At 39.8% G+C, this 12,452-nt stretch overlaps 1 protein-coding gene across 3 annotated transcripts in view; it reads left to right on the plus strand.

Annotated features, from left to right (window-relative positions):
• Window positions 1-12,452, plus strand: part of HPSE2 (heparanase 2 (inactive)) — a 573,464-nt gene that overhangs the window by 423,822 nt on the left and 137,190 nt on the right. For all 3 annotated transcript variants that reach the window (XM_060109459.1, XM_060109548.1, XM_060109631.1), the window contains one exon: window positions 10,388-10,481. In XM_060109459.1, the coding sequence (XP_059965442.1) occupies window positions 10,388-10,481 (94 nt within the window). The remainder of the gene's footprint in view (window positions 1-10,387; window positions 10,482-12,452) is intronic.

Here is a 12,452-nt window from a genome sequence, read left to right on the forward strand (position 1 = left end):
TTTATAAAAAACATTTTAAGGAACTAGTATCTGATATATCAGATAATGTTGCTCTAAAATTATTGATATCAGTACTTTATTATGCATATATGTATGTATACATGTGTATGTATGTATATAGAGATATATGTATACAGACATACAGAGCTGAATGGCATGATTTTCTCTGAATGTTGATAAAGGTGGTGCATTGAGATTTGGTTTAATTACTAAATTCTTTGTACTATTTGTTATCATGTTTAAGTTTTAAAATGAGTATGTATTTTTGTAACAGAATTATTTTTATTGTATTTTAAAATTATGAATCAAAAGAATATAGCGATTAAAAATAATCTGTTTAAAGGAAAACTGTAAAATATTAATGATACTCAAATTAAATTACAGAAAAATGCAAATACTGAAATTTAAAATATCCTACCAGAAATGATTTCTTTGGGGGCTCAATTCATGTACCATACAACACAAGAAGCAACATTATATTTACCCTGATCTTGAAATCTAACTAGTAGATGGATACCTCTCGCCATCTCAATCTCTGTCTCTCTTAACACGTATATATACACACATGCATGTGTGTACGTACACATATATTCATGATATTGATAAATGATAATTGATAAATTAAATTCCTTTTAATGCTTTATATGGTGAGAGCTAGCCTTTCTTTTAAAACGAAGACATGGCAATTGTTGTGAAAAGAATTATTTTGATGTAAGGTTTTTCTCCAGGTGAAATATTCTATACAGTGAGTATACTTCAAGGAGGTGTAGCTCTACGACATTGAGTTTGCTGGGAATAAAAGTTAGATGCAGGGATGAAAATATACAGAGTATTGGTGAATGTAGCTAGAGGAGCAGTTTGGGGTGTGTGTGTGTGTGTGTGTGTGTGTGTGTGTGTGTGTGTGTGTGTATGCACACATGCACAGTTATGAGTGCTGGGTGCCTAGAAGTAAGCAACATCATGCAGGGGAGAATTGAACCTCTGGTTTTCCTGCTTGTCTGATACATTCTAGTTAGGACATATGATTTCATTGACAGTGATGATGCCTAAATGAATCTACCTCAAACTATGGCTATCCCTCAGAGTTAATACTCAAGTTTTCACCAGAGGCCTAGTGGAGAATACTGGATGTAGAGTCAAAAGGCCGCCACCCACTGATATGTGACTTTCATTAATTGACCTCTCTTCCAGCATTCTAGATTTCATGTCCTCTCTGGTCATTAGTAATCACCTTAGTCATTGTTTTCACCCTGGACTCAGTTTGCCTAGATATAGAAGAATAAGAATGATCTCTCCCCTCCTCAGCTGTCCTTGCATGATATTAGAATTCAGCCCATTGTTGAGAGTTACCCAGTCAATTCAAACTAGAATTAACTAGAGTTCTCTGGGTTAATCTTTTTATTTTCATACCAGGGACCATTTCCTCTCAAAGGACAACATTTTTATTATGCACTGTTGGTCAAACAGATCAGTTGGTTGAATGGAGTTTTGTTATAATGAATACCTATGCACTAGGAAATCTAACACTAATTGCTTTTATAGATAAACCCCCAAATCTCAGTGGCTTAACAATAGATGTTTGTTTCTCACTAATGTCACATCCAATGCTGAAGTACCTGGTGGATGGCCTTTTATATGATATTCCAGGACCCAGGTTTTTTCTGTCTTGTGGCTTCTCCTTGGAGACTCTTCCATTCATCTGGCAATGGAGAAAAGAGACTATAAGGAAGGACATGACTTCTTAATTTCTGCTCAGAAGTGATACACATCTCCAACTACTTCAGCCTAACATGACACATTACTTCTGCTCACAATGCTTTGACCTGTTTAGTATTATGGGCACCCCTCTTGTGATGGAGGCAGAGGTATAGTAGGTTCTGGCTAGGCAGCTGCTTCTTGGCAACAGCTCTGCAATGTGGAAGGGGGGCACAAAATTTTGGTGGTCAATAAATTGTCTCCACCCTATCCAGAGGAGCAAGCCCAGGTGAATGCGGGGCTTACCTCATGTACCTCTCCCCTCTCAAGGCTCACAGCTTGAGTTGGCTGCTGTCCGATTCCTTCAAACAGTCATTTTATGTATTTTGTGTTGGATTTCAGGTTGTCTGACAGGAGGGTAATTCTGATCTATTCCATGATGGCTAGAACAGGACGCACTACTTAACTTGGTTTTAACCTAGCATTTCTTAAACTTATTTGACCATGGAGCCCCTTTTCTTCATGTAACAATTACTAATAAAATACTTTGAAAAACATTTTTGCAAGGAAAAGAGTAAAGTTATACCACCTCCATTCCTTTACTTATCTCCCCAGGTTTTTGCTTTTGTTGTTGTTTTGCTTTTGTTTTTATTTGTTGTAATTGTTTTGTTTTCTTGAGAAGTTTGAGTTTAGCTCAATATTGTTTAAGTGGTCGAGATAGTTGAAGTAGGCAAGACTAAAGGAAGTTGAAAAGCACCTGTACTTGATTACAGGAGAAATGAACTAAGCGCAGTAGTCTGCATAGCTCTCCCACTTGGCAGAACAGAGAGGAAAGTTTTTGGTATCTGTTGCCTAGTTTCCTAGTTACTGTAGGAGCCACAGTTTATAATCTGCAAACAGAGAGTGTTCACGAGGTTAAATGAGACACTATATGTGAAACAGCTAGCAAATAAGAAGGAACCTAATACATATATGGCTCCTCCCTTCCTCATTCTCCTCTCTGTGTTCTCCTAGTTAGTAATGCACTAACCTAATTATAGTTAAGTTAGTTGTGCTATTCAGCTACAATGACAGAGGTCAGGGAAAGGATGTGGTAACTGTATAAGCTCCCAATTTACAAACCCTGAATTAAAATAAATACTGCACATAGATGGTTAGATTCCAGTGACTTAGACCCTGCCATTCCTATTACTGATGACCCACAATTAGATTGACCATGAAGCTAATGACTTAAGCTTCAAGCCCTTCACTTGCATTGGTTCCTAGGAGTGCTGGGAGTTGATGAGAATTGCAGAATGTTCTAGGTGGTGAGGGGGAAGCATTGCTGTGTAAACATTTCTGGTAAATTGTCTAAAGAGCTCTGAGAAAAAAGGGACTTGAAAAAATTTTTCTGGGAATTTGTTTTGATTTATTTTGTCATTCTAAATAAGTATTTATTTTTGCACCTAATTTTGTGTTTTGTACTTTTGATTTCCTTTTCTTAAAGAGGGTCCCACAAATTGTTTACATTTCAGACTTGAAACACACGGATCCACTCCTGCTCACACTTTTGTGCTATCACGTGCTGCTACCCTGAAAATTCCCAGAGGTGCCCTGCTCAGAGCCCACTCTGATAGCTGGAGCTGCAGATGGCTTTCCTATCCCTCTCCTTTCCTGCTCCCCTAGAGCTCTCCTCATCACTGCTAGGATCAAGGGCCAGCTGCTTGAGCCCCTGCCAAGACGAAGTGTCTCTCCACATGCACTGTGTTCACTGGGGAGAATGATTAGGGCCTGAAGCTCAGGACCCAAAGTGTGCAAGGAATTAGGAGAAAGAAAAGTTCAAGAAAATGGGGCCCTTGGGACAGTACTTGAGCCTCAGGGCCACCCTTTTGGCTCGTTGTGGGTTAGATTATACAGACACTCATGCTTTCATTAAATATATTTTTGGGGGCTTCCCTGGTGGTGCAGTGGTTGAGAGTCCGCCTGCCAATGCAGGGGACACGGGTTCGTGCCCCGGTCTGGGAAGATCCCACATGCCGCGGAGCGGCTGGGCCCGTGAGCCATGGCCGTTGAGCCTGCGCATCCGGAGCCTATGCTCTGCAGCGGGAGAGGCTACAACAGTGAGAGGCCCGCATACCGCAAAAAAAATATATATATATATATATTTTTTGAGTACCCATTATGTGCCTGAGGGATTGCCCACCACCCTGACCTTTACTTGTATAATTTTTCAATGATAACATTTTAACAGGGTACAAACTCTTTGAAATTCCTGAACCACAACTCTTTAGTCAGCTGGGTGGCTCCTGTATGGATTATATAGGAACTGGTTGAAGAAAGCCAAAGAAAGCCTATATTTTGTAGGATTTTTTTTTTTCTAACAGTATTCATTTCATTCAAGTTCTACCTGCTCTAAGTAGTTCTGAACACAAGATGGGAAGACTGACCCATAGCAAAGAAGATGAAGAATAGTGTAGCCTCAGAAAGAAAACCTAAAGGCATGTGTGAGAAGAATGTGCTCAGTAGGAACCCAGAGTGAGGCCTTTGGAGGAGGGGCAGATACAATTTATAAAGCTTTGGAGAGACTAGAGTCAGCCTCTAGTCTGACTGATTTCAAGGTGTCTGAATAGCTTTTATAGGTCAACAGAGTTGTTCTAATGATTATTCAAGCTTCTCCTCAGTGGGGAAGGCCCCAGTTTTATGGAATTACCTACCCAGGCAGGAGGTTGGGTGTAAGAATTCTGAGCAGGCTGCCCCTCCTCCCTGAAAGCAGCAGGCAGCAAAATAGGTCCGGAAATTCCTGAGCATTGGGAAGCCAGCACTAATGCAATTACCTGAAATAAAAGAAGAGGTCAGATAATAAGGGGCAAAGGTTTTTCCTTTTAAAGTAAAGAGCCGGGTAAACAAAACCAGCTGCCCCTGGACAACACTCTCCTCATTAAATGTTTTAAGAGGCTAATGGGCATAAGTGGCTAATTGGAGTACAATCCTGAAGACTAAATCTAGGGGCCTAGAGAAAGGGGGGAGGGGAATCAGGGTTAAAACCTGGCTGGCAGAGAAGAAAGGAGATGAGACCTGCCCCTGGCAGAAGATCCCTAACTGGACAGAATGGAATTAAAATACGAGTGAGATGATTTCACCTGGAGTCTCTAATATTTCTGGCAGTATCTCTGCGATATGGGCTTGGGAATCTCAGCTGGGACAGTTTTAAGTTTATATGCTAGTGGAATAGGATCTGGAGTAAGTTTTTAAAATAACTAATTATGGGGAATTTTATGTGTATTTACTATGGAAAGTCTGAAAGGGTACAAGGCAAAATGTTAACAAAGTTTCTCTAGGTGTTGGGTTTATCAGTGATTTTTCATTTTCATATTTTAATTTTGTTTATGTGCATTTTCTAATTTGTCTATAATGAGCACTTGTTTCTTTTATAATCAACAGATAAAGGGCAAAATTTTAAATACAGTAAGTCCCCACCATACAAAAGAGTTCCGTTCCAAGAGCATGTTCCTAAGTCCAATTTGTTCGTAAGTCCAACAAAGTTAGACTAGGTACCCAACTAACACGATTGAGTATAGAGTACTGTACTGTAATAGGTTTATAATACTTTTCACACAAATAATACATAAAAAATAAACAAATACAAAAAATAAAGAAAATATTTTTAATCTTACGTACAATACCTTGAAAAGTACAGTCGTACAATACAACAGCTGGCATACAGGGGCTGGCATCGAGTGAACAGGCAAGAAGAGTTACTGACTGGAGGAGGGAGAGGAGGTGGGAGATGGTAGAGCTGAAGGATTGTCAGCAATAGGAGCCGGAGGGCAAGCTGCAATTTCATGTGAACTAACTTACGTGATTGGACATGCGAATGCACAGTCACATCTTTGAAAGTTCGCAACCTGAAGGTTCATATGTAGGGGACTTACTGTAAGATGAAAGGTATTAAACTAGAAATAAAATTTAAAGCTATGAAGAGCAAGAGAGTTGGTGACTGAATTGGTAAGTAGTTCCATTTACCTTGTATACTCTGCCAGCTTTGCCACCTCCCCAGGTATGCGCTTGATATGACCTGCCAGTCTAGAGGCCAGCCAAGGAAGGAATGATGGTTGCCAGGACTGAGCACAGGCTGTTTGTCCACACACAAAGGTTTCGAGCTCAGTGCATTTGTAGTAATAGTTCACAGAAAGGTTATTTCTTCACAGCCTCTCCTGGCTTCAGCTTTTAGTTGAACAACTCAGCCACTTGTGGTGTGATCCTAGGAGATGCTGAAATTCCAAGAGAGCTTAGAGGAGGACTATGATTTACCTAAAATTATCAGTCTAAGTGTTTCTAGAGCCAACCATTCTGCCAGGGTTTATGTGGAAGGTGCCAAAGCACCTCTAATGGGCAAATTTCCTTCCTCTCTCTTTCCTTCCCTCAATCCTTCCTTTCCTCTCTGATTTGTTTGGTCTTCTGGTGCCTTTGTATCCATTACTAAACTAGTTAACTCTTCAGGAGAGACCAGTTGGTAGCTCAGAATCATCTTTATCTTCCCAGTGAAGAAGACAGAGGAAAGCAGAGAGAGTTGCCCCCAGGTCACTGGACAGTCTGGTGGAATCCAGTCCTACTTCCTCTTACCCAGTCTTGGTTAGAAATCACCATCTTTACCATTTTTAACAATTTATTCTTACCAAGTGTCATCACAGGCTGTCATGTCCAAATCTAAATGATGTATTGAGCCCTTTACTACAGGCAGCCACTATCAGAGAATCAAAGCTCTGTAACAGGCAGGAGTTTTTCAAATAACCACAGACTGTTGACATTGAATGTTTTCTTAGAAGCTTCACATTTAGGAAGGGTAAATGCAACAAGCTAATTGTCCAGGGTTACCCATGAAAAAGGCTCAGGTATTTATCAACTCATACCTATGGTTAAATTATCCCCTCTCTTAAAAAGGAATACTAAATTCTGGAGGACCAAAGTTCTTATTTCCATAGTGCAATATAAATGTGGGTTTATGTTTGCAAATAAAGTTGCTGAAACTTCACAGTATAATATGGGAATTCCTTTGGCATCCAAGTGTGAATCTGACTCAGACTGAAATTATTAAAAAGACACTGTGATGGCGAGAAGGAAGGGACTGGGGAAGGGCTGGGGAAGGAAGGGACTCTTATTTGGGCCAAAGATAGAGGCAATGTCCAGGGCCGTATTTGAGAATTTTAGAGGGTCTCTGCCGTATCTGTTAACTTCTCTGATTCTCTTGGAGAGCTCATCTATGGCCGTGGCTCCATTCATGACTTACAAACTGAAGAAAACAACCGGGTCAACATTTTCTGTCTCAATTTTTCTCTGTGCTGACTTCTCACATCTCCAAGTACCTGTTGCATATTTTCTCTTTTACATTCTCTGGGTCTTTGGTATCTCAAACAGAATAGTTTATCTCCTTTGACAAACCTAAAACTGAGTCTGACTAGCCTACGTGTCCTTGGCACCAATGTTCTCGAAGACATTCTCTCTCATTAGCTCGTGGTCATCATTGACTCCCTTCCTGTCTCTGTTATGCTCTACAGAAGCTTTATTTTATTAGTTCTTTCTTCACAGGCTCTCACTTTTACATTTTCCGTGATCTCCCTTACTTAGACCCAGATTTCTTCTTGCCTGCACTGTTGAGATAAGATAACCTTGTCACACTGGTTTCCTGCCTGGAGCTCTCCCTGCTCCAGTCTAATTCATAGCCCACAGGAATAGCCTGAGACCAACTGAGAATGATTGAATCCAGCTTGTTAGGTTAAAATTGGGGCCAAAAATAGGCTCTAAAAATCTTAAACCAAAGTTTTTACTGGAATTCCTCCCCCACATGTCACATGAAGGAGGAATTGGACTATTCCCGGGTCCAAGAAGACAGCCATTGAGCGAACAGTAAGAGGGAGCCAATTTTAGACCCATGATAGAAGAGCCTTCCCTGGATCCGAGCTGTGGTACGGTGGAACAGTACTAGTCATGTATGAGAGTGGGTTCCCTGTCCTAGATAATCACTTCTCAGGGATGTTGTCACAGGCTTACCTACTTCAGACCACATGACCACTAAGGTCTTTTCAAACTCCAGGTTTTTGCAACATAATCACAGCCCTCTCCATCTCTCTCTCTCTCTCTCTCTCTCTCTCTCTGTCTCCCACCTACTGGAAATCCAGAGTCCGTTTTTGCTCCTCCATAATTCCCTAATTCCAAATCCTATGGTGGATGAACATACTTTCTTTCTCCAGACAGATGTTCCCCTGCTCACCCCATCCCATGGCTTTTCAGTCTAGGTTGCTGCCACCTTGGGTACTTAAGTAACCTGGAGGGTAGTTTTGGTTATTGAATACCTTTTACATGCCAGGTTCTGTGCCCAGAATTTCTTCTCATTTTTATTGGTACAGTAACCCTGTGAAAATACTGTAGGGTTGGGGTTCTTTATTAACTGATTTTAAAGAAGGGGAAACCCAGTATCATATAGGTAGTATGTGGCAAAGCTGGGACTGAACCAAGGTTTTCTAACTCCAAGTTTTGTGTACTTGAGAAAAGAGACCGAAGGAAGGAGGGGAAGAGTGGAAGTCCCTCAACCCTGGGCCGTGGATTTTGTGGGATAGGAAGCATGTTCACAGGGAATCCTACATATTGAAAAAATACATCTGGCACTTTTATCTCAATGAGCATTAAACTATATGTGTTGCCAGCAAAACTTATAAACTCTGCTGTTTAAAATAGTTACTGGGAGCTAACAAAGAAAAAAGAGGAAACTATAATATATTTGACTAGAACATAAAAGAACACTAATTACAGTACATTTTTATCATATGCGTAATCATCCTGTAATATAGTACAAATGTTCATGTCCTTCAATGTGTGTTACGTTAACATTTCATGAATTATTTTTAATTTGAACACTACAGTGTTTTAATGTGCCTAGCTTTCAGGTAGTATACTATCTAATCACAACTTTAAAAAAATTGGAGGTACTGACAGTGGAGCACTAATAGAAAGAGGTTTGTGAGGTAATGGACATGGACATTACCAGCTCTGTGTGTTGCACATAATAAATGTTTATTGGATCTAAGTCTAGCATCTGTACCAGGAATGAGGTGAAAGGTCATGTCATTGGTTTGTTTTATTCCCTAATATAAGTAACCACCCAGATTTTCAAAAGCATGTACCCTTTGACACAGTCATCTCACTTTTAGAATTCTATACACACAGTCAGGCCCCTATTGTTTATGACCCCATCTTTGTGAGCTGAAAATTAGAGAAATCAGAAAAGAACTAACAGTTGTTGAGTGCCTACTATATGCCAGACACTTTAGGTTTATCTGTTTTATCTTCAAACAATCCTGAGTAGTAGATGTGTTACCTCTCTCTTAAGAATAAGAAAACTGAGGCCCATAAAGGCCAAGCATCTTGCCCAAGATCACATAGGTAGTAAATAACTGCCTTGGAATTTGATCTCAGATATCTCTGGCTCCAAAACCCATACTCTTTCCAATATACAAATGATTTAAACATTGGATTCTGTGGAAATGTGTGAGGTGGTGAGGGAGGCCAAGGGGAAGGCTGAGGGGGAGGAACTCATCTCCCACCCTCACTTCAACCAGAGCACCTGGTTGAAAGTGCAATTACAATAGAATTTTAACCATTCCATTACATCACATATTAGTATGGGAATTTAACATTAAAAGGAATTTTTTAGTACTAGAATTAGAATTATAGTTCTGTAATACGTACTGAGAGGTTGGTGTCTTACTAAAAATGACATAATCTATCATTATCCATCAGCCAGAAGACCTAAGTGGATTGGAAAAGGTGCTCAGGAGTCATAAGCATTGATTTAAATTAAATCGATTTAATTTGGAATTTTGCAAAGATGAGTGTTGGGAGGTTTGAGATAATGAAGGTCACCTAATCCTGGGCTTAGCCTTCAGAGTAAAGATTCACACAGAGAGTCCCCACAAAGCCAGAGGGACCTGTTTTGGTTAAATGTTAACAATGTAATATCAGCACAGCTTGATGTTTCACTTAAGCTACCTAACAAAACCGGAGACATCACCACACTGATGTGTGCCAAACTTGTTGCTATTTTAGGAGAGGGCACCTGGACTTTAATCTGTCTGACTTATTTATTTGTTTAATCATTTATTCTGGAGGTGGAAGGAGGTTGACTACAAGGTATTTTGCCCAGGGAAATGAACTGGAGATGAACTCTTTGAGACCTGCTCACTGCACTAAATCAGATTTTTGTGGTTGGTGTTTTCTTATTTAAAGGTGTGGAAACCGTTCAAAATGTTTGAGTAGTCTTTCACACCTCTCACATACCTTTATTACTTTAAGGTGGGCAATAGGGATGGTATGGGAGGGGTGTTAAATTACTTTCCCTAGGGGGAAAACAACTAAGCTTTTCCCCATTACCCAATTGTGTTACAGAGTCCTGTCAGTTCCTATAGAGCAATAAATGCAGTTTCAATGGACAAAGGCTGAAAAAAATCACAATATTAGCCCACAAATGGAGGTGAAAATGAAGAGGTTAAAAAGTATATTATTTGTTTGAAAAGTACCCAGGATCAAAACTTCTTAGAATGTAAGAGCCCAAGTGAACCCTGGGCTCTTTCCTCAGGCAACAGAGACCTCTGGCTAGAAAAATATATCTGTAGTCTCCTGCTCGGGATTTTCTCTGATTCTTATTTTATTTTTATTCCAGTTGCTACATTGATGGCCGGGTGGTCAAGGTGATGGACTTCCTGAAAACTCGCCTATTAGACACACTCTCTGACCAGATTAGGAAAATTCAGAAAGTGAGTAAAAATCTCTGGGGAAGAAGAGGAGTGAGTTTGGGGGTAAGGTGAGGAAAATGTCACAGGATTCCAGCTGGATGTTAGCACTGTGGGTAGAAAAATAGTGCAGTCTGGATTTGCATGGCCAAGAGGTACCTCTCACAGCTGATGATTGCCGTTTATTGTTTTTCAGATTAAGAAGGGTTTGAATGTACCATATCCAAGTTTAAAAGCTTCTCTATTTTAATAACAAACATTTTGTAACAGTTGGCTTCTAAATTGTGAGTTTCTTAAGGGAAGAATAGGTTTACTTTCTTTTTGCAGGAGTTTATTTTGGGTTAGTTTAAGGAGAGAATGATTACATTCATTCAGTGGAATTGTGGTCTGGGGTATTGGCAATTCTGAGCCACATTTACACTATTCCTAGGTGTCTTAGAATCAGTCAAGTAACATATTACTCTTGTAGAGATGTTGGGGAAGATAAGGTTAAATTAAGCAATTGAATGTAGGTCCTACTGGCGCAACACCTGTGGTTAGTAGTTCTCAAACTTGAATACAATCAAAATCACCAGAGATTGCTTGTAGTTTCCAGTCTCACTTCTGATGTTCTGATTTAGTATGTCTGGAGTGGATCCCAGACATCTCTATTATTAATTGTCATCTGTCAAGTGATTCCACCCAATGCAGATCACGTTTTAAAATACACTAGATTAGTTAATTCTGAACTGTGAGGATCTTATGTCTACAGTTTCCATCTGCCTCTACAAAATGGTGATATCTCATCTTTAGTTTCCTAGTCAGGTCCTTTTCCAGGGAATGAGGACCTTTTGAACATTCAACTTTCTTTTGAGCAAATTAAACACATCTTCGCAGAAAAATAGCAACAGGAAGGCCCCCATTAATATGGGATGAATGAGGGGAGTTCCCTGGTGGTCCAGTGGTTAGGACTGCATGCTTTCACTGCCAAGGGCATGGGTTCAATCCCTGGTCCGGGAAGTAAGATCTTGCAAGCTGTGAGGTGTGGCCAAAACCACAAAATATATATGGGATGAATGAATAAATGAATGGCTCATTATAAAATAAGTTGTGAAAAAAAATACTATTTGGAGCAATCATAGAAAAGCACTTTTGATTGCTAAAGGGGAGGTCTGTACACTTTTCTGTATTCATACCAATGCCATACTCAGATTACAAAATAGCTTTTGGAGTCTTTAGAGGCTGGGAGGCCTCAGGACTTCTGAATTTCTACATCCCAGTCTGATCCCTCTGGGGATCAGGTGCACTGACCAGCAGCCTTATCTGTCACTGTCTCCTACTAGGCAAAGCCTAGGAGAACTAAATGATTTGAAATATCTCTGTCAGTCTCCTTGACCTTCACTTAGTTTTTAATATTTAAATATTTAATATTTACTGAGCTTTTAGCAAGTACCAGGCAAAGTACCAGGTGCTGAGGATACAAAATGTAATAAGACATGGTCTCTGCCCTCAAGGAACTCACAGTTTTAAGGTTTAATACTTACTTTGAGCAGGTTGAAAAACATATTACCTAATGGAGTAGAATGTCAGCCTGTTGAACACTACAGTTTTCTAAGCACATTATGCTAATCCAATGTTAGTTATTGGTCTCTAAAAAGAGGGGAGGAAATTTCTCTCATTCATTCATTCTTTCATTCAGTAGATATTTATTGAGTGTTTACTGTGTTCCAGGCACTATACTAAGTTTCTGTATTACAACAGTGTACAAGAACACAAGTCCTTATATTTTTGGCTTTTCCAATTTTGAGCCTAATGATCTGATCAAAGGATTGTCATTGGAAGTAAAATGATTCAGTGGTATCATGGCACTGTGAGTGAAGGTTCTAACTGTGTTCATGTAATTCTTTAAGTAGAATAGGTAGCTCTAGGTCAAAGCCAAGACAAATGGATTAGGAGTTAGGTTCTTCCCTTTCTCCCCACTACCCAGTACTCTCCACCACCGCATACACCTTCACC

The sequence above is a fragment of the Mesoplodon densirostris genome, chromosome 1 (genome assembly GCF_025265405.1).
Source record: "Mesoplodon densirostris isolate mMesDen1 chromosome 1, mMesDen1 primary haplotype, whole genome shotgun sequence".
Classification (NCBI taxonomy): Eukaryota; Metazoa; Chordata; class Mammalia; order Artiodactyla; family Ziphiidae; genus Mesoplodon; species Mesoplodon densirostris.